Source organism: Colius striatus, chromosome 14 (assembly GCF_028858725.1).
Source record: "Colius striatus isolate bColStr4 chromosome 14, bColStr4.1.hap1, whole genome shotgun sequence".
Classification (NCBI taxonomy): Eukaryota; Metazoa; Chordata; class Aves; order Coliiformes; family Coliidae; genus Colius; species Colius striatus.
In genome coordinates this window covers 12464838-12488150 of record NC_084772.1, presented here as the reverse complement: position 1 = coordinate 12488150, position 23313 = coordinate 12464838, and the positions used below count along the sequence as shown (strand labels likewise).

Here is a 23313-nt window from a genome sequence, read left to right as displayed (position 1 = left end):
GTCTCCGAGTATTTTTCTGTGAATACAAAATCAATATGTAGCATGAGTTTGCTTAATTTTAGTCTTCTGCTTACCAGATGTCTCCTGACTTGGTGGGACCTTCTCCCTCCAGTTACTAGAAGCATACTTCATTTTTATAAAGCACTTGTAACTTTTAGTTTTTTGTAAGTCTCCCATTCTGAGCTGAACACTAAGGTGTCTTAATCCAAAGACATTCTTGTGAATGTGTTCTGTGCATCACAAGACCTGTCAGTCTGTGTCTTTATCCAACAGAAACATGTTGCTAAATGCATTTCTTGCAATGCCTTGAAAATTTGAGGTCACTGCTGTCAGGGAAATTGCGTGACCTAACTGACTTGGGAGCCTACATTTGCTTTATGGTTCCTGAGAGCTGTGAGAAAAGGCTGAATGCCTTATTCTGTGTTGATCATTCTAATATTTTAATAAGCAAAAATAGTGATTTCTTTAAAATGCAAATATGACTTGCATAGTTAGATTTTTCATTTAATTTCTGCGCAGTTTTTTTGTATACTTGTGCACCAGGCCAGTTACCATTGCTTTGGTAGGAAGGCTCAGCAGAGTGAGGGCATTATTCCTGGCAGCTTCTGTGGGGGACTTTCATGGAAAGTGGCTTGAAAAGGAAAACTGATACTTATGTCCTGCAGAGCACTCTTAACTCCCTAGTCCAAAAATTTTGCTCTCATCAGCTGTGAGTGTGTTTTGTTTCATTTTCATAATGAGTCCAGCTATGAAGTGAAGTTTCCTTCTGTGTTTCAGTAGCTGGAGATAGAGGAAGCTTGTGGAGAAGTTGCTTTTTGAGACATGAGTTGAAGTCTGTAGAGTGCAGACACTCCAATGCTTATCTGTCAGACAGTCAAAATTGCAAGAAGAAAATACATGTTTTATTTTTAAAAATCGTGTTTCTTTTGAGTCACCTTAATTGACTTGTGTCACTTTACATCAACAGATACCATTAGTGTGGTTTTATTTTCTACTTCCCTTAAAAACCTCCCTGATAGGAAAAAGAGCTCTTGATGCGAACCAGTAAATCGTCCCAACATAAAGGCTGTTTTTCACCTGGACTATATGTGTATTGAAGTTAGAATCTGTTGAAGCTTGCAACAAAACTGTTCAGCTTTCAAAGCTGAATTTATTTCTATAACTTTTGCATGTTTTGCTAAGAATTGGTTTTCCATGTCATGTCACTGGAGGCCTTATTTACAGGATAGTTTTATGTCAACAAATGGCCAACCTGAGTAAGTGTTCAGTCTTGATATTTCATGAAGAGGACAAAACCTAAAAATGTGGAATTGGTGTTTTTAAACCTCACTGCCAAATGCTTTATTTAGTTAATAATATTAGTGTGCTATTAAAGTCGTTTAAAGTTGGTAGAACTGTGCACCATGGAGTTATATCATTTGTTTGTTGCCTCAAGAAATGTGTAATTCAGCCCCAAACTTTCTGCAACTTTTGCAAGAGCCCAGTTCTTGACTAGCCCGATGATTAGTTTGGCAATGTTTGAAAGATACTGAAGGAGTCTAATAAATATATTAGTAAAAGGTGACCCAGTGAGAATAGCACAATGTGCCCATTGTAACATAGTATTAATGCATGTGTATTCCTTATTTCTGTGTGACATTTATAGCTTTTTGGCTCATATTTATTTCCTCTGTCTTCCAAACTGTGACAATAGACTTAGAAAATCTTAAGTTATAGTTGGTATTTGGGTCTTTAAAGGATGTTATCAACTTAAGTACTGCATTTCTGTGTAAATATTTTGTAATCTATTGACTCCTGTTGCATGTCTACTACAGTATCTGAAAGATATCGAGGAGCATTTTTGTCTTAGCAGCTTGAATACTTTGTATAGAGCAAATGTTGATGCAATTGCCATCAATGTGGTTATGAGGAAGAAAAAAAGAAAAATAATAGTTATCTAAAATGTCTTCTTAGATATCTAATGTCTTGGCTTCGAAGAAACCTGCTGTGCTCCTTACTTTGGTGAGTCATATTATTTTGAAGAATAACCACTTGTTTTCGTCAATAGAGAGATCAGTTTATTCAGCATTTCTTTGCACTGTCATTCCCTAACTTTTCCTCCAAACCTTTGCCAAATTTGAGGCCACCTGTGTATAGTCATGTAGGTTTCTGGCCTCTCAGTGATCTCAAGACTTGTGACTTCTGGCCTTGCAGTCCATATTCTCTCTCAAAGCTTTATCTGCTTTCTGTTAAAACATGACAAACCTGTCTAATGTCATCCATGCTCTCCTCCTATGTACAATGACTCCAAACTTCCTTTTTTGTCTTATGCTGCTCTTGTCATGTCATGAGCACGTTTGGGCCTTCCTATGAGAATCCCACAAGGATTCAGGAAATACTTTTTCTACGTAGAGTGGGATAGTAAGAACAGCTGCTGGGAGGAGTGGTACTTCTCTGGAAGGAGGGTGGAAGAGTGGAGGTAAACCCTGCAAGTTTCTTCCCCATCACCTCTCTCCCAGCTGCTTTCCCTTAACAGATATTTTCTAAACCTTTCATTATTAAGAGTATCTGATTTCTTGTCTCTAATCTGTCTATGAAATGATTGCCAATTCTGAGCTTTCCCTTACAGTAAATGCAGTTGGCAGCTCTTGGATTTCTTGTTTTCTCATGATAGTCGCCAGACAGAAGTCTTAACAAAAAAATCCCTCCTTAAGCAGTCACATAACATGAGATCTAATTTCTTTATCCATTAAGAACAGAGGCCTTAGATAGTTTCCAGTCTTTCTTCCACATACATAAAAGATATCCCTATAGCTTTCTTTCATGTTAAGATAAATGAATGGAAAAGGGAATATTTGACTATGTTGTGCTTCTTACTGTGCATTTCTGCATGTTGAGTAGTTGCCACTCTATGAGCATCCTATTGTAATCAGGAATTTTCACCTAATTTTTTGGCTGAGAGGATGGACCTGTGATGCTTTCACATTCCTCCCACTGCCATGAAGGAGGATAGAGAGAAGGGAGGAGCACTTCTCTTTCCAGTGGCTGAATGGAAACTTGGACATCTCCTCCTGTGGTATCATTCCAGATCCAGAACTGAAATGTTGCTTCACAGGGTTTCCCAGCCACATGTCAGAAGCATTCATCTGCTGTATAGCAGCCAAAATACTCTTGCTTATGCTGCTTGCTTGAATGGAAAGCTGTAGGGGAGCAGCATGCAAATTTATATAGTAAGTATTGCTGAGGCAGTGTGCATTAATTAATTTTTAAATGAAATTACTTTAGAAGAAACCTTGCCTGTTAACAGAGTAATGTTATTCTCTTGCACTTTATTATTGCTTAAGTCTCCTAGCTCCCTGGCAGGACATAAGGGGAAAATCAAAGAAATCAAAGCTTGCCATTTTCCTGAGCATCACATCCTAACCCAAGTTTTGTGCTGGTCTCCTGTGAAGCTGATGATTTCTTAAATTGGTCTGCATGTGAAGGAACTGTCTGGGATTTTTAATTAATACTGATGCAAGTAAACTTCTCTATAAGTTTCCCTGAAGACTTACTGCAGTCAGGTTCTCCCCATTATTTAAATTTTAAATATTTGTGTTTTGCTCAGAATCGTGGTTTTTTAATCTTTTTCCTTCCAGCGCGGTGTTAATACTGATAGTGGAAATGTCTCCAAAGAAGCTTCATTTGAGGGAATCAGCCAGTAAGTGACAAGCCTTTTTTACATGTTAATTGTTGAACAATTATTTTGAATTGGTTTTATATTTCACATTAAATGATGGTTTTTTCATAATGACAGGATGTTGAATGGCAGGTCAAATGTACTGAGGTTTCTTTGGAAATAAAATGTTTTATGTGTTTCTAATGACTTGAAATATGGTGGTGGATGTTTTTGAAGTCTCTTTTGAATATGATCTCATCCAATGTTTCTCTGTGTTTGCTTTAGATATCTAAAGCCAAATAGATCCATCCCCTTACCTCCATTTCTCACTTTTAGGATTGGAATATTTGGTTCTCAGATTTCAGAAAAATTAATCTTTAAGCATAACTTCTTTCTCTTACCGACTTCCTCGTACAGCGTTAAAGTGGGGATTCTGACATGCACAGTCTTCTGAAAAGATGCCGCACTACAAGTGTAAAATAAAAGATCACTTTCCTGCCAAGATATGATCTTTCAGTGTCCCTTTTTGTTGTATTTTCCCGAAGCTTGGCTCCTGGTGGGGTGAAAATGTCTTCCTTCTTGCAGGTTTTTGAAAAGGCAGTAAATAAAAATATATCACAGCCTGTTCTGGAATGTGAGGATGATGGCCTCAGCTTTGAATGAAATACAGCTGTCTGCTCTGTGATGATATCCTAAAATGAGATAATTTTCCCTTTTAGCTCAAGTATATGGCAAAAAAGAAACACACACCCTTCCATTAGAAAGCCTGTTAACTCATGCTGAGGTGCTGAATAGGCAGCCTTTTTTTTTTTTTTTATGATCCTTGACTCCCAGTCACCCCAGTATATTTTTTTTCCATCCAACTCTGTTGACAGCATATTAATTCTGCAGAGAGTTAATGCAGAGAGTTTGCTGCAAGTCTGGGCACTCATTTGTTTAGTTAGAGAGCCTGCTTTCTGCTGGGATCATTTTTTCTCTGTGTCATGTGAAACAAAATCTGGAGTCTTGATTCCATAATTACTTTGTTCTCCCCTCTGCAACCCAAATGGGAACTATAAACTATTCCAGAATACAAGCAAGCCATTTTTAATGAGCATTTGGTGTCCTTTCTGCTGTAACAGTGATTGGAAATTCTGTTGCTTTGACCAAGCAGATACTCTGTTATCTTATGCTCTCCATGTGCAGTTGGACTCCAAAATCTGCGTGGACCGATACCTCTAGTTTTATCTGAGACACCTCCACATGAAATACAAACAACTACTAACTCGAATAGTAATTCTTTATGGGAATGATGGACAAAAGTCTGCTTGAAGTACCAAAAAGCCCCCTTTTCCCCGTGAATTTCACTCAACACTAGAGTTTAATTAGTAGCACAGTCAACATTAGGTTAGGAAGTCACTCCATTTAGCACTTGATTGGAAATTTTAATAGCATGTCTCCTGCAACACTTTAAGGGATTAATGATATTTTATTGCTGTCTTCCTGGTTTGCTGTAAACATGCTGTCAGTGTGCTCTGGGAGGAATGCTGCTCCAGTCTTTAGGGGCAATTTCCAGCTGTTTAGCAGATACTTTTTTTTTTTGAGACCTGGGATATATTTATCCCTCTCCACCCCTAGGCACCAAATTGTTAATTTTGCTGCATTTGACAGGTCTGACTGGTGTCTTCCCTTCCCGTGCTCATGATATGGAAGAGCACACATTGATTTTGTTGTTGGATGTGCTGAAGATCTACTCCCCTCTTCTGACAGATACCATACCCTCAGACCACTCATCACTCTAGCCTTCCCTTGATCTTCCTGACTCCTGCTTCTCCCTTCTCTGCGGCTGTCATGTGTCTTGTGAGAGCATGCTTGGTCTGTGTGCTGGCAGTAGGCACGTGGAGAGTGAGCACTGCCAGTTGAGGGTGCAAAGGAGGGGGCAAGCTTCCTTTCAAACTGTGCTCTCCTTAGATTTCAGTAACTGCATATATAAATCAATCCATTTTTTGTTTGTTTTCAGTGCAGACTCAAACCAATTTCAGCATTCTTGCTTCCCGCCTTCTCCACCTCTCCTTTAACAAATGTTTCCTTTATAGAAACACATATATGTATTGATTTCTTCCGAGAAGACTGAATCTGTGGAGTTTATACCAAGCAATGTGTTCCTTTTAACTGCACTCCTTCCCTCCTGTAACTGGGCCTTGTTGCCTCTGTCCTCTGCTAAGCTGGGCCTCTGCCCTAGTTATGATGCTGTGATTTATTCCTGGGTTCTCATTTGTTTCTCTTTTCTGGCTACCTGGTCAAGATATATTTGCTTGCTAGGGTCTTTTTGTGTTCCTCTTGCTCCCATTTGCCTTTTTTTCTCCTGGACTGACTATGCCCCAGTGCGTTTTTGTTTTGAAAGTTTTTTTTTCGATGGATAATAATAGAAATAATGTATCATTTACTGAAAAAAGCTGAATCTTCCCATCTCTGCAGGCTGTTCATCTGCTCCTGTCAGAAGCTGCCTTTTTCTTGCTCTAATGATGTTGCTTCCTTGCCTTACTTTTGAACTTTCTGAACTTCTTCTGGAACATAATTATCTAAGCTATTTGATCAATTTTTTCCACTGTAATAAATAGTCATTTGAGATAAAACGACTACTGTGGTCTTGGGTTATTTCTATGCTCACCCTGAAGATCACCCTTAAGTTACTTTTGACGTGCTAGCAATGCTCCAACTTGATTTTTTGCTGATATTAGCACCTTTAATAGTGAATTATATCATGGTTTCTATAAGTTTATGTATAGCTTTCTCATATGGCAAAGGATGTTGTAGTAAAAAAAGCTTGTATGTTGCTGTAGTCTATAAAAATGGAGAATGTTGATACTTTGGAAGTTACTCTGCTCAACACAAGGTAGTACCATGGTTCAGTGAAGGGAACAGTCTGGCACAGGGAGTTAAAACAGGAAACCTGGACAATTTACTAGTGTTTTTCCTGGTGACTTCTCTCAGGTCAGCTTTGCTTATAGTTGTTAAGAATCCTAGGGTCCTGACTTTGTCTTGCCTCAGATGGCTTAAGTGTAAAAGGTAGATTTTTGAAGTAGTTCTAATGCATTGTTTTCTAGACATATGTATTTCAGTTTGCTAATAAAGGCTAGTACCTTTTTTACTTTCCTACTTTTTTCCCCATTTTTCAGACTGGAAAATGTGCAGCAATTAAAAAAATCTAATTGTAAAAATGCTTTGAGATGATGTGACTCACCATACAGAAAGCAGATTTTTGAGCCTGTATGGATAAACAGTAACATGCCACATACTTTAAAACACTGTTGAATAAACCTTTGCTCTCTGTTTTGCGGTGGATTTTTACATCCTCAGAATCGATTGAGGTAATTTATGGACAGTTTAAACAATTTTACCTAATGATTGTAGTTTTTCGGTGGATTCCTTTCTGTCAGAACTGCACTTTTTGGGAGTGACAGTAAAGACCATCTAAATGGTTTCTTCTCTATTGCACAGTGGAGTCACTTGTTGGCAGAGAGCAGCAAATTCTAATATTGTGTATGAATATGTTTTAGATTTGTGTACAGTATACAGTACACAGATACAGTATACACAGAAAGTATATTCATTAAACTGACAAGAAAGGATCTCACTCTGCAGTGTTATTACACAGGAGGTATAGCTTCCCAGCTTTTTTTAAAAACTAATCAAATTGTCTCGCATGTTAAAGGACAACTGAGTGTGAAATCAATTTGAACATGTCTTCCAGTGTAGTATTTCTTAGTTCTTTGTTGATTAAATGGGAGCATTAATATGTTGCAGATTGCAACTGTAGCAAAATGTCAATTTATTGTCTTCCTCAAGACCACATATCTCATCATCTAAGTATTGTCAATTTGCAAATTGCAGAAAAAATGTAGAATTGGATTGCTCTACATGATCCTCTTGATGTTAGGGCAGTACATGTTTTTTGAAAGTAAATTGTTTATTATCTAGCAGCATCAGAACTTTGCTGTTAGGTCAAGGTTGGATGATTTTTAAGTAGAACTTTGTGCACAAATTGTGTGAAATAAACACCATTTTTGTACTCTTGGTGATGACAGGCTTTTCTGTTTGAGCTCGTTATTTAGCCATTAACTTTTAGGATGTATTTAGCCACTCATTGGTAACTGAATTGAAGCCTAATTTGATCCATAATGGCTTTAGAAGTCTAGCAACCGCAAACAGGTGTCCCTGTGGCTGTTTGCACAGGACCCACAGCCATCCTGAGCTCAGCAGAGACAGTTCAATCCTTAATCCTTGGCTTCTTTGAAAAAGCTACGTGCGATAGATCAGATTGTCTTCCAGAGGGGAACTGATGTTGTGTCCCAGAAGTCTAGGATCTTGTTTTATACTTGATGTGATATTAGAAAGAATGTCTTTGAGATGAGAGATAAAACCACCATTCAGCTGATGACTTCTTACCTCTTCTCCACTCCCTAGTACCACCTGGTTTCATACCTACTGCCTTTCTGTGTGTTTAATTAGCTTCCCTAATTGACAGCTACTAGAATATTTTTTTGATGCTGCCACATAGAATATGGTCCTAGACAGTAGCTAATACTTACATTTCTGGCAGCACAGAGGTGGTTCAAGAAGAGCCGTTGAGAACTTGGAAAGGTAAAATCCAGGGACTGTAACAGAGATGATATATCTGTCACTTGAAATTGGTTTTCTAAGAGAGCATTATTTGAGCTATTATAAGCCTATGCTGATGTAGAATTTTTTCCTTTTTTTTTTTACTGCTCAGATGAGACACAACCTTGTGTTGTGAGGTTCGTGTTTGGCTCATTTGATTTGCATTTGGATTCATGCATTTGTGCTTGTGGTTAAAGTGAGTGTGTCAGGTTCTTGAGAGAAGAGATGTAAATTTTCAGTTGAAGTCAGCAGCCTTCTGTACGTGCCCTTCCCTGCCCTTTATTTTTTGTTATTTCATAATAACCATAGTTTATACTTGTCTTATTTGCATAGAGCTGGTGTTGGAGCTTTATGCACTGCTGCAGTGTCTCCTTACCTTCATTGCTCTGCTTTCTGTCTGACATACTGATGACAATTATTGTAAGTCCTTGTGTCTGTTGTTGCAGCTGCAGCTTAATTCTTCTGTGTCTTGGTTTTCTGTGGCAGTGTCAGTTAGTGTGCTTTCCAGACAAACAGGGAACTCAGGCTTTTGAATTTTTAGGATTTTTTATAGATGGATTTTACTGTATCATTCATATATTTTCTTCTGTATAAATTTGTGTTTTACTGGCTCTTCCATTCCAGAATTACTTCTGTATTGGTGTACATAAGTAATAGTTGTTGGGATGGTGGTGATTATATTGAAAAAGTACCCTTTTTATCTGTTTTTTAGGAGACTTTGTTTCCAAGCGACCAACTGTATTCTATAAGAGTATGTTGTTCTATGACTTGTGGCTTTTTGTATTGTTTTTCTTTTTCAGCAGTTTCTAATTAATACCTACAATAATGAATACTATGCAACTTGTCTGTGTTGAGTGTCGTGATAAGTTGTTGTTTTTTATCTTGGAGTAAGAACACAAAGCTATTAATCTTCACCTTCTTAGGATTTCATAAGTTTATAAGCATATATTTTTGAAAAAAGAAATATGGGGACAGGGGATTCTGCTATCTGAGGACACAGGAAGATCCTGGTACAATTAGAGGTGACTTCTAAATAATTTTTTAAATTGGTTTTGTGCTTTAGTTGATCCCTTCTGAAGTATAAAGAATGGTTAACAACCTGGAATAGATTTACTTTTTCCTTCAGAAATGTAGGAAAATGAATAGTTGCCTTATAATATTCTTCTGAAGATCTGTTGGGAGCCTTGTAGCATTTTAATTCTCTTAAATGCTCTAACTGAAGAGCCAACAGTTCTGAGTCAGACAAAAATATGTTTGATGCAGAACACTTCTTAGGCATTTAATTTGTAAGCAAAAAAACCACCTCAAACAATGCTTGAAAATCTGTTTTGTTCTGCTTAATTACTCAGCTTCTTACTTTATTGGCCACTGTATTGTTATTGTTAAGAGAACCTCAAAATAGTTCCAATGTGTGAATTGCTAATGCAGAAAATAAACAGAAAAATAGTGAAGTGTTAGAGGCCAAGGTAAAATGGAAGCTTTTGCTTTACCACTTCTGTAGATTGAAAGAGACAAGGACAGGTTGTTCTTCTTTACACAGTCCTCTAAGCAAGTTTTTTTTTGTTGCTTGCCATGTTCTGTGCACAAAAAATGGGAAGGCATAAAGCAAAGGATGAAAATAGCAATTCACTGTGTTTAATATCGTTGTGGAGAGTGTTAGAGGAGCAAAGTTAAAACTACAGAATAATCTGGAAGGGACTTCTGGAGGTTGACCTGGTCCAACTCACAGTTACAGCCCTGAATCAATAACTTAGAATTTTATCTTTGTCAAAAGAAGTTTAATAAACATATCTGGAACATACAGTTACTCTGGTTTCTGCACATTTTGGATTAATCTCATATGTATCAAAAATAAATGCTTGCACAGCAAAGTTGTGTATTCACCTCACTGGGATCTCTACTGATCAATCCTCAATTCCAATACAATATTTGCTTTCACAAGTTTACACTTCACAGAGAAGACACGGTTTAAAAAAGAAAGAAAAAAAAGTAAATACATGGTCTCTGCTCTTATGTGTCTGGCTGGTTTTTAATATTTATGGTTTTTGTTATTTTGTAGATTTAATGTGAACAACAAAATCCTCCATCCTGAAATTGCAGAATGGTGAGTAGCATTAAATTTTGCTCTTTGAGTACTTTTGAATGTGCTGATATTCTTTACCATTACTTCAGAGAGATTTCCTCAGCAACAGCCTCCTACTTCACCATCTGAGTTTTAATTTTAATCTGATTTCATGTGATGGAATAGAAATAATATCTAAAATAAAAATGGAGCTAGGTAATAGCACTGAGAAATGAAGAAATTATGTGGCATTTCTTAAGCATTGTGCCTGGAAATACATTTTTATAGAGACGTTAGAAGTTAAGTCACAGTCATGTAAAAGTGAATTTGTATGAATAGGAGAACTGAGGATAATTAATATTCTAGCAACAAAAATCAAAGGTAGTTGGAAACTATGTCTGAAAAGGTAATATTTAATAAGGTGTTCTCTAGGATTTATTTTAACAGCATTAATTTTGTTGGATCATTATTCATGTAACTATACTTTGTAATTCTAAGGGAATTCTGTAGCCTATCTAGAGTAGACAAAATTAGAGAGTGTGACTATGTGTTAGTAGCTTGCAAAGCCTACTGCATTTTACCAGTTTTCCTCTTTTGGTCATCTGACTGTCCTCAGGATTACTCAGTGACTAGAGCTTTCTAGTTTTGCATTTAGAACATTAAATGAAGAAACAACATAGTGGGTTTTGGTTAATGAATTAGGGTTTAGTTTAAGATTTTTCAGTGTAATCTAGTTTAATCTGGAAATGAGGAAACAAATCTTTACTTAAAACAGATAAGCTCACAATATTAAAATGCAAACAGGAAAGCATACACTCTGACTATCACTGTTGTGACTTGTATCTATGCTACTACATATTTTTTTTTTAGTATTTGTTATTAGCACATATACAAAGAGCAATCATTTGCTTTCTTCATCTGTATCTAATGACCAGCTTAAACCGTGGAGTTGTTTTTGGACATCAGTGCTGTTTCAGAGCATGTAGACTTTTACATAGAACTCAGTTGTGGTGTTACAGCTATTTTTCTTTGCATGACAAATTTTAAAAGCAAAGTGGGAAGCAGTGCTTAGAGATTGTTGCATCACTGAGTCATGTGTGGACCTGGAGAAATGTAGTAGTGGGACTCATTTTGTGCAGATCCCACTGATGAGTGTAAGGGGGAATGTGAACTCTTTGTGACACTGAAAGCTCAGGGTACTAGTTTTTAAATCTGGCCTATTCATAGACTCATGAAATGATAAGGATTGGAAGGGACCTTTAGAGATCAAATCCAACCTCCCTGCTAAAGCAGATCCGTCTAGATCAGGTCACACAGGAATGTGTCCAGATGGGTTTTGAAAACCTCCAGAGAAGGTGACTCCACACCCTCCCTGGGCAGCCTGTGCCAGGGCTCCCTTGCCTGAATAGTAAAACTTTTTTCTTATGTTTAAATGGAACAGCCTTTGAGGTTCAAAGTCCTGAGTAATGTAGACAGAACACAAGCTTGGAAGTGAATGTAATAGGGGATATTCTTTTCAGATGCACAGATTTGACAAAATTAGGTACCGAAGGAGCTTAGCTAAACCTGTGGGGTGGTTTTTGGTTTTTTTTTTTGAAGTATCACTAGTGTTTAATTAGCCAAGCTCCTGCCATTAGAGATACTGATAAGGAAGATCTAGAAATTTTCACACATGCTCTGAGACCTCTGATGCCACACTACATTGCTTACAAAAGTAATAGAAAGGCTAAGTCAAATTAGAAGTTCTTCATAAAGTCTTATTTTCTTGCAGAGCTGTCTGTTCCTGAGTTCTAGTTAGTTGGTTTGGTGTGGGGCATGGGGTTGATTTTTTTGTTGTTTAAGACCTTAGGAACTTTCAGCCTCTGATGTTTCATTATACATGTGTCCAGCAGCCAGAGGAGGATTCTCTGAGTGACCCGAGAAGCTCTTTGAGGGGTGAAGGAAGAAGCCACATCTTTAACCTGACAGTGTCATTTTTGTGCTCCTCTTGCTTGTCTGTCATTTTCTACTTTGGTTAGCAGAGAAAGACAAGGGACAAGAAAGGGGACCTGAAGAAGGCGTGATCTAACTTCCAAGCTTTGATCTGTAGATACAGCAGCACTAGAGAATTTTAGCTGCAGAGCACTCTGGATTAGGGCTACAAGCTTGTTCCCAAGTTAGCTTTCACTCTGGTTCCATCCACCTTACCAAGCTGTCACCTGATAAGCTTTAAAAGGTTTTCTCAGGTTTGATGTCTTTTCATTTTAAGTCAGAAATATGTTAAAGACTGTTGTTAGGATTTAAATATCTGGTGAAATCAATATGTGAATGTCAGACTATGCGTATTAAAATTTGCTAAGGTAGAAACTTCCTTGGAATGTCACTTGATTCCCTAAGAACCTTTCTTTGGAAAGGAATAATATTTTTAGAATGGAATAATATTTTTAGAATTAAGGATATTTTTCTTTTAGGAACATGACTTTTTTGAGTTATATTCCGGGGTAGGAAATTGCTTCATTTGAATTGTATACTTGCACAGATACATATCATTTCAAATTCAACAAGCTCTGAACTACTCCATTTTACATAATACTTGTCAGGAAAACTCTCATCTGTACCATGCTGTCAAAATTACCAGCAAGAGGTGAAATGGCTGAGCTTTCTGAACCGGCCAAGAAGTATGAACTACAAAAGGCAACTCTAGTATATTATACAGTCTTGTAAAAAAATGCAGAGAAAATTGTTCAATACCGTCAAGAGACAAAGTGTGATTAAGGATCTGTTGCCTCCCTTGCTTATTTATCCTTTTTCAAGATTTAAGGATCAAACGTGACACAATTTGACCTTAGACTGGATTTCAGCAGTTTGTAGAGGGTGTTCTCATTTTTTTCTTTTTTTCAATTTAGAGAATGTGTTTCCAAACAGGTTTAAACACTTCTGTTTTAAATTTCAGAGCTCTCATTTCCAATTTGATAGATACAAAATCTATATGATAAGTATTGATTTCATTCTTTTGAAAAGAAAACACCAAACTTGTCCAAGTTATCTCCCTAACAATCAGAAGGAAATTTGTCTGCACTACCACTTAACAAAATGACCTCTTTTTGCTGTAGTATACCAATGTCTATCTACTGTAATTGTGGTGGTGCTGGAAGATGTAAAGCTCATTTTGTACCTGTATGTAGTGTATTCTTCTGTAACCTCAATGGTAATGAGATTTGATAGTTATGTGTGGAAGATTCAATATATTTTGTAATTTACATTACTTTGACATAGCTTTGAAAGCCGTAATTGTTTCTTCAGGGAAAGTGATCTATGTGTTAATGTCTGAGAGCTGGACATAAGTCTTTTGTTTTCAGAGGTTTTTATTTATGTTGTAATCCTCTTAACATCCTTTGAACTGTGTTAAGATGAACTCCAGTGTTTGGTCTTCATGCAACTGTCTTTCAGAATTGTACTGTAATACTTCTTTGCTTAAGTGCATTATCTTTAATGGCTTTGAGGCCAATTCATTTAGCAAGCTTTCACGTGAAAGCTTGTAGAAGAATGTAAATTTATCAACTATAGTAGAGAAATCTTTATGTAAATAAACTCTGGAAAGGTAACACCAGAGGTGATAAAGGGCAAAGACAAGACAGGACTGTGGAGTCTGTCTATATGGGCAGCATCTGTACTTACTAGGTGGCCTACAAATACAGTGTTTCCAGAAGGACAAGGAGGAGTGGACATATCCAGGTATTTTCTATGCATGTCACAGAAAGCAGACATTAAGGTTGCACGTGTGTACTAAACACAACGCCACAGCTGATAAACACTGAGCTGATAACTGGGAACAAGTACTTGTGACAGTATGGTCGGGAATGGTGGATGCACATACAGAAGGAAACATTTGTTGATCTTTGAGGGAAGCACTGGTTCAGGAAAATGTAACAGAGTTATGCAAGTTTCAGCCTCATAATTGCCCTTAATTCTGTCTGCTCATGACCACTTGGTTAATGGAAATAGGTTGTACATGAAATTTGGTATCCAACTATTTAAAATGCCCAAACTTGATTCCAGAACTGAAATTATAGTTGTTTGTATTAGAGCTTATCTCTTCTATTGTATGACTGACATCCATGAAACGACTACCTGCTCACCTGGCAAGTGCAAATAAAAGTCCAAAAGGTATGTAAAAAGAGCAGTGAGGAAGAAGAAATGTTTTTACATTGATAAAATGAAAAAAACCAAAACCCAAATAAACAACAGGAAAAGAGAAGTTTGACGTTATAGGTCAATCCCAACAGTAGGAAACCTGTCCTTCTATTTTTAACTGGATTGCATTGAGTGACTTGCCTGTTAATGTGAGACCTACATTGCTTGCTAAATCTGTACATTTTTGGAGTTGCATTAACTGGAGCCTTGAAATTATTTGTTCCCATTAAAATATTAATGAATGTATGCAGAATGTGTAACTAGTCCAAGAGCTGTTTTTAATAGAGTGGTGAAGTTCACATTTGTAAACGAAGGTAGGACTTTCTTCCCAGTCTTGTCTTGGAAGCGGGGGAATAATGTCATGAGACCTGTGGACCACCATGATCCTGCAAGATTGCCCTACAGTGCTAACCACAGGGCTTCACTTAATTATGCTTTAAACCTGGCTTGGGAAAGTGCTGCTTTTGATGCCATCAAAAGAGTGAGAAGCTGGTGAAATACATGCCCATGTGCTACCCAAATGCGCTCGTAAGATCTGCACCAAGTGCAGGCAACATAGGAGTGCAGTGACTTTTCAGTATCTAGTTGAAGGTGAAGTTGATCTTGTTACTTGCACAATTGTCTCTCCTGTTTCTCTTCCCTACCAATGGTTGGATAGTGTTTTTTATTGTTCTCAGAATGACTAAACATTTTCTGTAAAATGTTTCAGTGCTTGACTTTGTGTAAATGAAGGTGATGCATTGCATAAAAAGTCTATCTGAGTCTGAGCATGAATTTATATATACAAAACTATACCTAAGAAGTTGTGATCTAAAATAAATACCTTGACCCTGAAGCCTTATGACCTAGTCAAGTAAAATAGGTTCTAATACTGTTTGCACTTGCCATTGAGCAGTTACTAACCTGTATTACTAGCAGATCCTAATAAAAAGATTAGACAACTGAATTATGAAACAACCTATTTTTCAGGCACTTGCAGATGAGGGATATGTACTTTATATTGAAAGTAATATAAAGGCACATCAAACAAGTATTAAATTATCCTTCTAACACGTGCAGTCTTCTGAAGAAGAGGATTAAAAAATCTATAAGCCTTTGCTACCTCATTCTAATGTGAATATATTTGAGCTACTGTTCTTTATGTCTTGGCTGAAATGCAGAAGCAGAAGTTTGTTTCCTTACTCATGGTAAGCAGATTATACCATCCCAGTGTAATTTCTTTCACCATGGTGTGCATGTTAAAACCTTGTAATTCTCATTCTCAATGTGCATAATGATTATTTTGTGTCATATTCCAGTTGAATAAGAATGTCAATCCATTCCCTTCTACTGTGTTTCTGCTTATAAGAGCATTTTGATTGATACCAGCATTTTTATAAAGGTGCTTTTACTCTTGCCAGAAAAGTTGTGTTTGAAGAGGAGTGACTGTGCCACATAGCAATGCAATTGCTTTCTGTGGGAAATGTTCTTATCACACATCAGAGGCACTGATGGCTGAGAAATCTGTTGCTGGACTCATTAAAACAAACTACAGGAGCAGAAATACAGTAAATAGTTTTCTGCAGCAGTGTGAGTAGGAGCATGTTATAATAAAAAAGGAGTGTCGTGGTGGCAGTTTCAAAATATAACAGTTATGGTGCTTTGTAACTGCTGCAAGCTCTGGAGAGGAGCTGCAAAATAGAATTTAAATATTTTCATGCAATTCAATACACTTAGGTTTGTTCTTTGGAAACAGTATGTACTTCATGGCTGCCCTTGAGATGCGCATGAGCAATGTTAGGAAATCAGTATGTGCAGCAGTGGAAGTAGTATGTGATTTTTAATAGAAGGTATGGAACTATCTCTGCTCTTTTCACGTCACATGAAATAGTTGCTTTTTATTTGAAATACATAGTGGAAAGCAGTGTAAGTAAATAAGTTTAATGATAAATATTTGATAGAAGTTCAGAACAGAGTGTCAGGCTCAAAAACAGACACAAATTCAGTATCTCATAAAGTGTGAAGAACAAGATGGGTTTGGGGAGGGGGGATTGTTTTGGTTTTTTCCCTCCAGAAAAATGTGAAAAAGAATGGACACAGTGGCTGTAATTACTGCTGCTCTGATGTCTGAATCTCATGTTTTGGATTTTTAATACTAAACAAAATAGCATTTCTTCACACTACTCTCCTCCCTGCCTTTTGAATTATTGCAAATAGGTGAGAGTTGGGATTGTGCTTAATATAAATTCTGGAGCTCTGGGAATTTCATTAAGTAAACTAGTTGACCCAGGAAACTACAGGCCAGTCAGCCTCACCTTTGTCCCTGGAAATGTGATGGAACAACTCATTGTGAATGTTGTCACTAAACATAAGAAGGAAAAGATGGTTATCACAGGCAGTCACCAAGGGGAAATTCTGTTTGACTAACCTGATAGTCTTCTACCAGGGCATAACTGGCTGGCTAGATGAGGGGAGAGCAGCAGATGTCATCCACCTTGACTTCAGCAAGGCTTTTGACACTGTCTCCCATAACATCCTCATCAGAAAGCTCAGGCAGTGGGGGTTGGATGGGTAGGCAGTGGGGGTTGGATGGGTGGACAGTGAGGTAGATCGAGAGCTGGCTGAATGACAGAGAACCCAGAGGGTGGTGATCAATGGCACGAAATTGAGTTGGAGGCCTGTGACCAGTGGAGTTCCACAGGGATCGGTTCTGGGGCCAGTCTTGTTCAACATCTTCAACCTCAGTGAGGGGATAGAGTGACTCTCAGCAAATTCACTGGTGACACCAAACTGGGAGGACTGGCTGATTCCCCAGAGGCTGTGCTGCCATTCAGCAGGATCTCGACCAGCTTGAGAGTTGGGCAGAGAGGAACCTTCTGAGGTTCAACAAGGATAAGTGCAGACTCCTGCAACTGGGGAGGAACAATTCCATGCACCAGGACAGGCTGTGGGTGATGTGCTGGAGAGTAGCTCTGCAGAGAGATCTGGGAATCCTGATTGATAATAAGGTAAATATGAGCCAGCAATGTGCCCTCGTGGCCAAGAAGGCCAATGGCAGCCTGGGATGCATCAAGAAGAGTGTACCCAGCAGTCCAGGGAGGTTCTTCTCCCCCTCTACTCTGCCCTGGTGAGGCCTCATCTGGAGTCCTGTGTGGAGTTCTGGGCTCCCCACCTCAAGAGGGACAGGGAACTGCTGGAGAGAGTCCAGCACAGGGCCACCATGATGATCAGGGGACTGGAGCATCTTCCTTATGAGGAAAGGCTGTGGGACCTGGCCCTGTTTAGTCTAGAGAAGAGGAGACTAAGGGAGGATGTCATTAATATTTACAAGTATATAAATGGTGCTGTCAGCAGGTTGGGGCATCCCTTTTTTCTGTTGTATCCAGTGACAGGACAAGGGGTAATGGGATGAAGCTGGAACACAAAAAGTTCCATTTAAACATAGGAAGAAACTTTTACTGTGAGGGGGATGGAACAGTGGCACAGGCTGCCCAGGAAGGGTTGTGGTGTCTCCTTCTCTGGACATTTTCAAAACCCATGTGGAAGCATTCGCGTGTGACCTGATTTAGGTGGAACCTGCTTTGGCAGGGGGGTTGGACTCGATGATCTCTAAATCTCCCTTCCAACTCCTGCCATTCTATGATTCTAGTTTAAAATTGTGTTTAAATCATGTGTGCCGGTAGAAATGTTCCATTCAAAGTAGTGTTTGAGCAACAACAAATGCATAAATACATTGCTTTTTCTCCTAATGTATTACAGCAAGAGTTGAAAAATGTTGGTTGGACCACTTGTTCATTAGTATGAAAATAATACAGGCTGGTGGTTGAAATGCTTCTGACTTTGCTTTGTAAGATTGTTTTGCTAATAGTGATTCAAGGCCAAGAAAACTTTGCTGCCATGACTACTGTAATAGCTCTTCACTCTCGAGGTGTGCTTGATCTAATTTTATCATAGGTGATGTGTATTATTTCCAGGGTTTTTTATTTTGTACTCTTAAGCTGTGAGGTTGCAACCTAACCTGATATCTGTTCTACTTTTCTTTAAGTCGTGTGATTAAGACAGACATGGAGTTGGAAGTTCTGCGGTACACCAATAAAATCTCCAGTGAAGCTCATAAAGAGGTAATGGATCCTTTACTGTTAATAATTTTTGCTCTTAGTGTAGCAGTGGTACTCAGAAAATGTTCCCAGCAACCCCAAATTGCTTAGTAATAAAATAATGGAAAGGCTGGATAGAAATAAGAGGATAATATCCTTCCTATTACATCCCAGTAATACACCTTGCATTGTCCTTGAACTCACTAGTGCACTTGTGATCCGTGAGAAATGAAGTGTGATTTTGGCTAAGAGACAGAGTCTCAGCAGAAGGTGACCTGCTTGCAATCTATCTGTCCTGTATGCACAAATACCTGTGTAGAGGTGAAGAAAGAAGAGATTGAGAAAATTTTTCTTCTGTCGTGTGAGTTTTTCTTTTGCAGCTCTGAAAAGTTTAACTAGCAAGTTACTCTTTCTAGATCCTTACCAACTGAAGGAGTGTTTCCATGCACAGTGGAGAAGAGTGCAAAGATTTCTTGGGCTGCTGCTCAGAGATGGGCGTATCCCCCAGAGCAGCGCTTCATGGTGCTGTTCTGTTGACACAGCAGCATGGCAAAGGCAAATACAGACTCTCAGCAAGGCTACTTAAGTTGGACCTAGCACTGTATCAGTAAAGTCATATTGCTGTACTGTTATTGATGACAAATGGACTTCGGTGTCGTTCTTGTACTGCTTAGAGTGATGCAGAGATGCCATTGTGACCAGGAGGTGCTTAGGTAAAAGCAGCTGATGAGACTACTGGTGCACCTGTTGCCTTTGCTCCCATTCCTCAGATTTCTCAACTATGAATGTAAGAATATTTCAAAGTGAATATTGTAAAACTGCAAAGTCTAGGGATAGTCATTTGCATTCATTCTCCTTCATCCATCATTATCCTTGAATAATCCTGTCACATCTGAGAGAATTTCTTCCACAGAGCTGCTGCCTAGAACTTTTATAATACAGAAGTACACAAATGAGTAAAACTAGTGCACATTCTCAGCAAATCTGAGAGCCAAAATCAGACTTAGAGGTTGTAGAACAGTGTTAATGCTGGTAGCTTTCTGTTGATTCAGGTTGCAAAGTGTAAAAGTGAATGTCGCATTGTAGTATATTCCAGTTCACAGTTTTGCTTTACTTGTGTTTCATAGAAGAAAAGGACTTGCTGGCAAGTTCAACAGAGCTTTTGGAATTAAAGCATTGGTATTTTGATGAGCTGCACTTGTTAAGATATAGTAGTTTGGCAATTAAACTTGCTTTATTGCTGGAAACTGCAGGCATTATAAAGATTAAAATGTTTGATTTCTAATGTATTTTTAAAATGCATCTGCTGATGTAAATTTAAATGAAGTACAAATAATATTTTTGTAATACAGGTTTCTCTGGAGATACTCAGTGATAACTCATAAATTTATAAATATAAGATTCCCTCCTGCTGTGAGTGTCCCATGTTAATATGTGTCTTGCAGGTAATGAAGGCAGTAAAGGCAGGTATGAAAGAATACGAAATGGAGAGGTAAGAGTTCATTCTTTCAACAGTTGTAATAAAAAGGAGAAAGTCTCTTTCTAGTAGAGTTAGAAGCAATAGCTGAGGCAAAGCAGTAGCATTGATTCAGTTGAGACTGAGAGCTTATTGCTTTTTGAACACTGTTGTATGCATTATTTCATTATTTTGAGGTGGTACTTCAAACGTGTATTTGATGATGGTTGATTCTATTTTGGTGATGGTTTAGTGTAGCATAATCATCTTCCTGCAGTTTTAGTAATTTACAGAAGCTTTACAAAATAACTGTTATTATTGTTTGAAGCCATCCCATAAAATGGTATTTACTCATAAATATTGCCCTTATGCTTGTTATGCTTAGAAGACTGCAGGTATGAGTGTTTAAGAACTGTATAAAAAACTGTATTCAATTACAGTTTGGCTGCAATAGCAAGTTGGTATTACCTGTACTTAGGCTGTACAAGGAGCTCATCTCACAAATGTGATGGATGTTACTACAGCTGTTAAGAAGTCAATAAGAATATGGCATATATCTCTTATGTTGAAGAAAACATGCTGTGCAGGCCTATTTGGGAAGGATTGGCTGCTCTTAACTGATACAATATGATGTGTCTAGATACAAGGAAAACATTGTGTCTTCTTTTAAATCAATATTTACATTAGATCATCAGCAGCATATCCATTTATTTTTAGCTCTCAGTATTTTCAATTTTCAAAGTATTTGCATAAAGAAGAATTAGAAAATAGCAGTTGGATCACAGTTACTGTTGTTTCTTGACAGTAATTTTTCAAAGGTTCATAAGCAGGCAAATTTAGCCCCCAGTGAGGGGAAAATAAAGTGACCTCAATATTTGTCATCATGATTTCAAGGTAGCTCAAAAACCAATAATGCTTCTAGAGCACATGCAATATGGAAAAACTAATGTTACATTTAAGCAGTTAAAATTTTTACAGACTCTATAGTGAATCATAGAGTCTCATCATAGAATCATAGAATCATAGAATGGTAGGGGTTGGAAGGGACCTTTAGAAATCATCTAGTCCAACCCCCCTGCAGAAGCAGGTCCTCATGCATATAATTTGACTGTGTTTCAAATGACAATTACATATACCACCAGGTGAGGAGGGAAAGAAAGTTCTGTAGGTTTCCTCATTAACTTTATTAATTAAGTATTTGTATTCATTTTACTCATTGCCTGTACTTTATGAGACAATAGGGAAATTTTGTCTCTGGAAGATCAAAATCTTCCATTGGGCAGAGTTGTTTCTCAAGTGCTTTTAACTGTCAGGATCCTTTCAGTTCAGTTTAAATACCATGCAGTGAGTACCTGTGTATACACTCTTCGTAAGTCTACAAGGTATATTGTATTTTCACTCCAGGACTCTCACTCTTCTCTGGCAGGGTTCTTCCATACACATGAACCTTTTGAAAAGATTATTTGTGTCTTTCAGTTAAAAAAATAAACAAATTAGGCAACTGTCTATTAAGCCTATTTAAAATTGCCTTCTGTCCTTCCATATGTCTTTATAGATTACACTTCTTGAAAGAGTTTGAGGTTGTTTCACTAATGAAACTGGTCTTGGCAGGCTACCTCTGTAATGTCTGCCTTGGAGACTGTAATTAGAACTTCAGTTTTTGTTGCTGGCAGAATTCATCCCTGCTCTGGTTTCTGTTCCCATTTTGCTTAGGGGGAAAAGGGCCTAAAAATGTAAACCTGTCATTTCCACACCTTTCTGGCAAGAAATCTGTCATTGAAATGTTAATAAATGAAGTACAAAGCAGTCTAGGAAATCTGTACTCTGTGTGCAGATAAACCCGTTAGTGTTATATAAGACAGGAACTGTCAAAGACCAAAAAATAAGTAAAAGAGGTAACATCCAAAATTGGTCACTTTTCCTTGAATTAGTAGAGAGGGGGATTTTGTTGGTTTGGTTTTGGGTTGGGATTTTTTTGTATTGGGAGATGTGAGTTTTTGGGATGGGTTTTTTTGGCAATGGGCTGGATAGCTTGTGTTTGACAGTTTTGGTACATCTGCAATCTAAATGTGCAGAGAACCAAAGCTCTTAGGCTGTATAGATTGGTGAAAAGTATTCACACTTGTATTTAAGAGATCAATTAAAATTTAATGAAGTTTTCCATTTTCTGATGTTTCTAGAGCTTCCACTGCCTTCATGAAAGCTTTCTGAGTTGTGTGTCTCTCCTCTCCAGGCACATTTGTGGTTCCCACTGATGGCTGTGAAATTGGGAATTTTTGAAATGAATATAGATATCTCTTGACATATGGCCAATAAACCCCCTTTCGTGTTGCTTTACTTCATTCTCTGACACTGTGAAGTATAGAATGTGTGGTTTTGGTTACAAAGCTGATCTGACTCTGTCTGCTATGAAGAATAATGCCAGAGATCCTAAAAGCCATTAAAAGCAATTTCCATTACCACATGTAGGACTTAAGCGTTGCCTCTTCTTTGTTCATTCAGTTAGCAGCCTTCCTACAAAAAGTGAGTCATTTTACTTCTAATGTATCATACAGCAAGAATATTTTAAAATACTCTAGGAATTGTATATGAGAGTCAACAATATATAAAGTCAGTTATGTTACTAGGATTGGGATTATTCTCTGAGAAGTAAGATGAAATAAATCAAGTAAATCATGGAGAAATCTCTACATAAGATAGTATCTCTTATTTTGAGGATTGAAAGCTAGCTTCAGAAATATACTAGAAGTGTTCTTTGTGATTAAGGTCCACTGGTAAATGATTTTGAGCCAGTAATGCATTAATACTGAGATATATAACATCTCGTGTTCTGTATGATCTTGTAGTCAGCTGGAGAGATTCCTGGGTTCTTCAGACATGATTGTAGAGGGGAGATTTGATGTTTTTTCATGCATGTACCACGTCAAGAGATTGTTGCCCAACAGTACAGATGCCCCTTTTCTATGTAGTGCAGTGATCTTTTAGGTCTGTATAACCATCCAAATAATTGTGGGGATCTTGTAGTAGTTAATGCTAGACTTAAACTCCACTCTGCCATAACAGCAACAATTTAAAGAATAAAATGACAAGAAGGAGGCAAAAGAAGTTTTTCCTTCTTGGTTTACAATGTTTGCAGGCTATTTTTACACCTTGCCTCTCTAAACAGCTGGTGCTGATACGAGTTCTTTATCCTTATTCTTTTTAGTGCTCTCCCTGATTCCAAAGCAGAGCTTAGACTCTGAGATGAGTAGCTGTCGTATCTGTCAAT

The 23313-nt window shown here is 37.8% G+C and overlaps 1 protein-coding gene across 1 annotated transcript in view; it reads left to right on the top strand.

Moving 5' to 3' along the window:
- Window positions 1-23313, top strand: part of PEPD (peptidase D) — a 134663-nt gene that overhangs the window by 20568 nt on the left and 90782 nt on the right. Inside the window, exons 5-9 of the mRNA XM_062007912.1 lie at window positions 1954-2001; window positions 3618-3679; window positions 10338-10382; window positions 18538-18613; window positions 20035-20081. Of these exons, the coding sequence (XP_061863896.1) occupies window positions 1954-2001; window positions 3618-3679; window positions 10338-10382; window positions 18538-18613; window positions 20035-20081 (278 nt within the window). The remainder of the gene's footprint in view (window positions 1-1953; window positions 2002-3617; window positions 3680-10337; window positions 10383-18537; window positions 18614-20034; window positions 20082-23313) is intronic.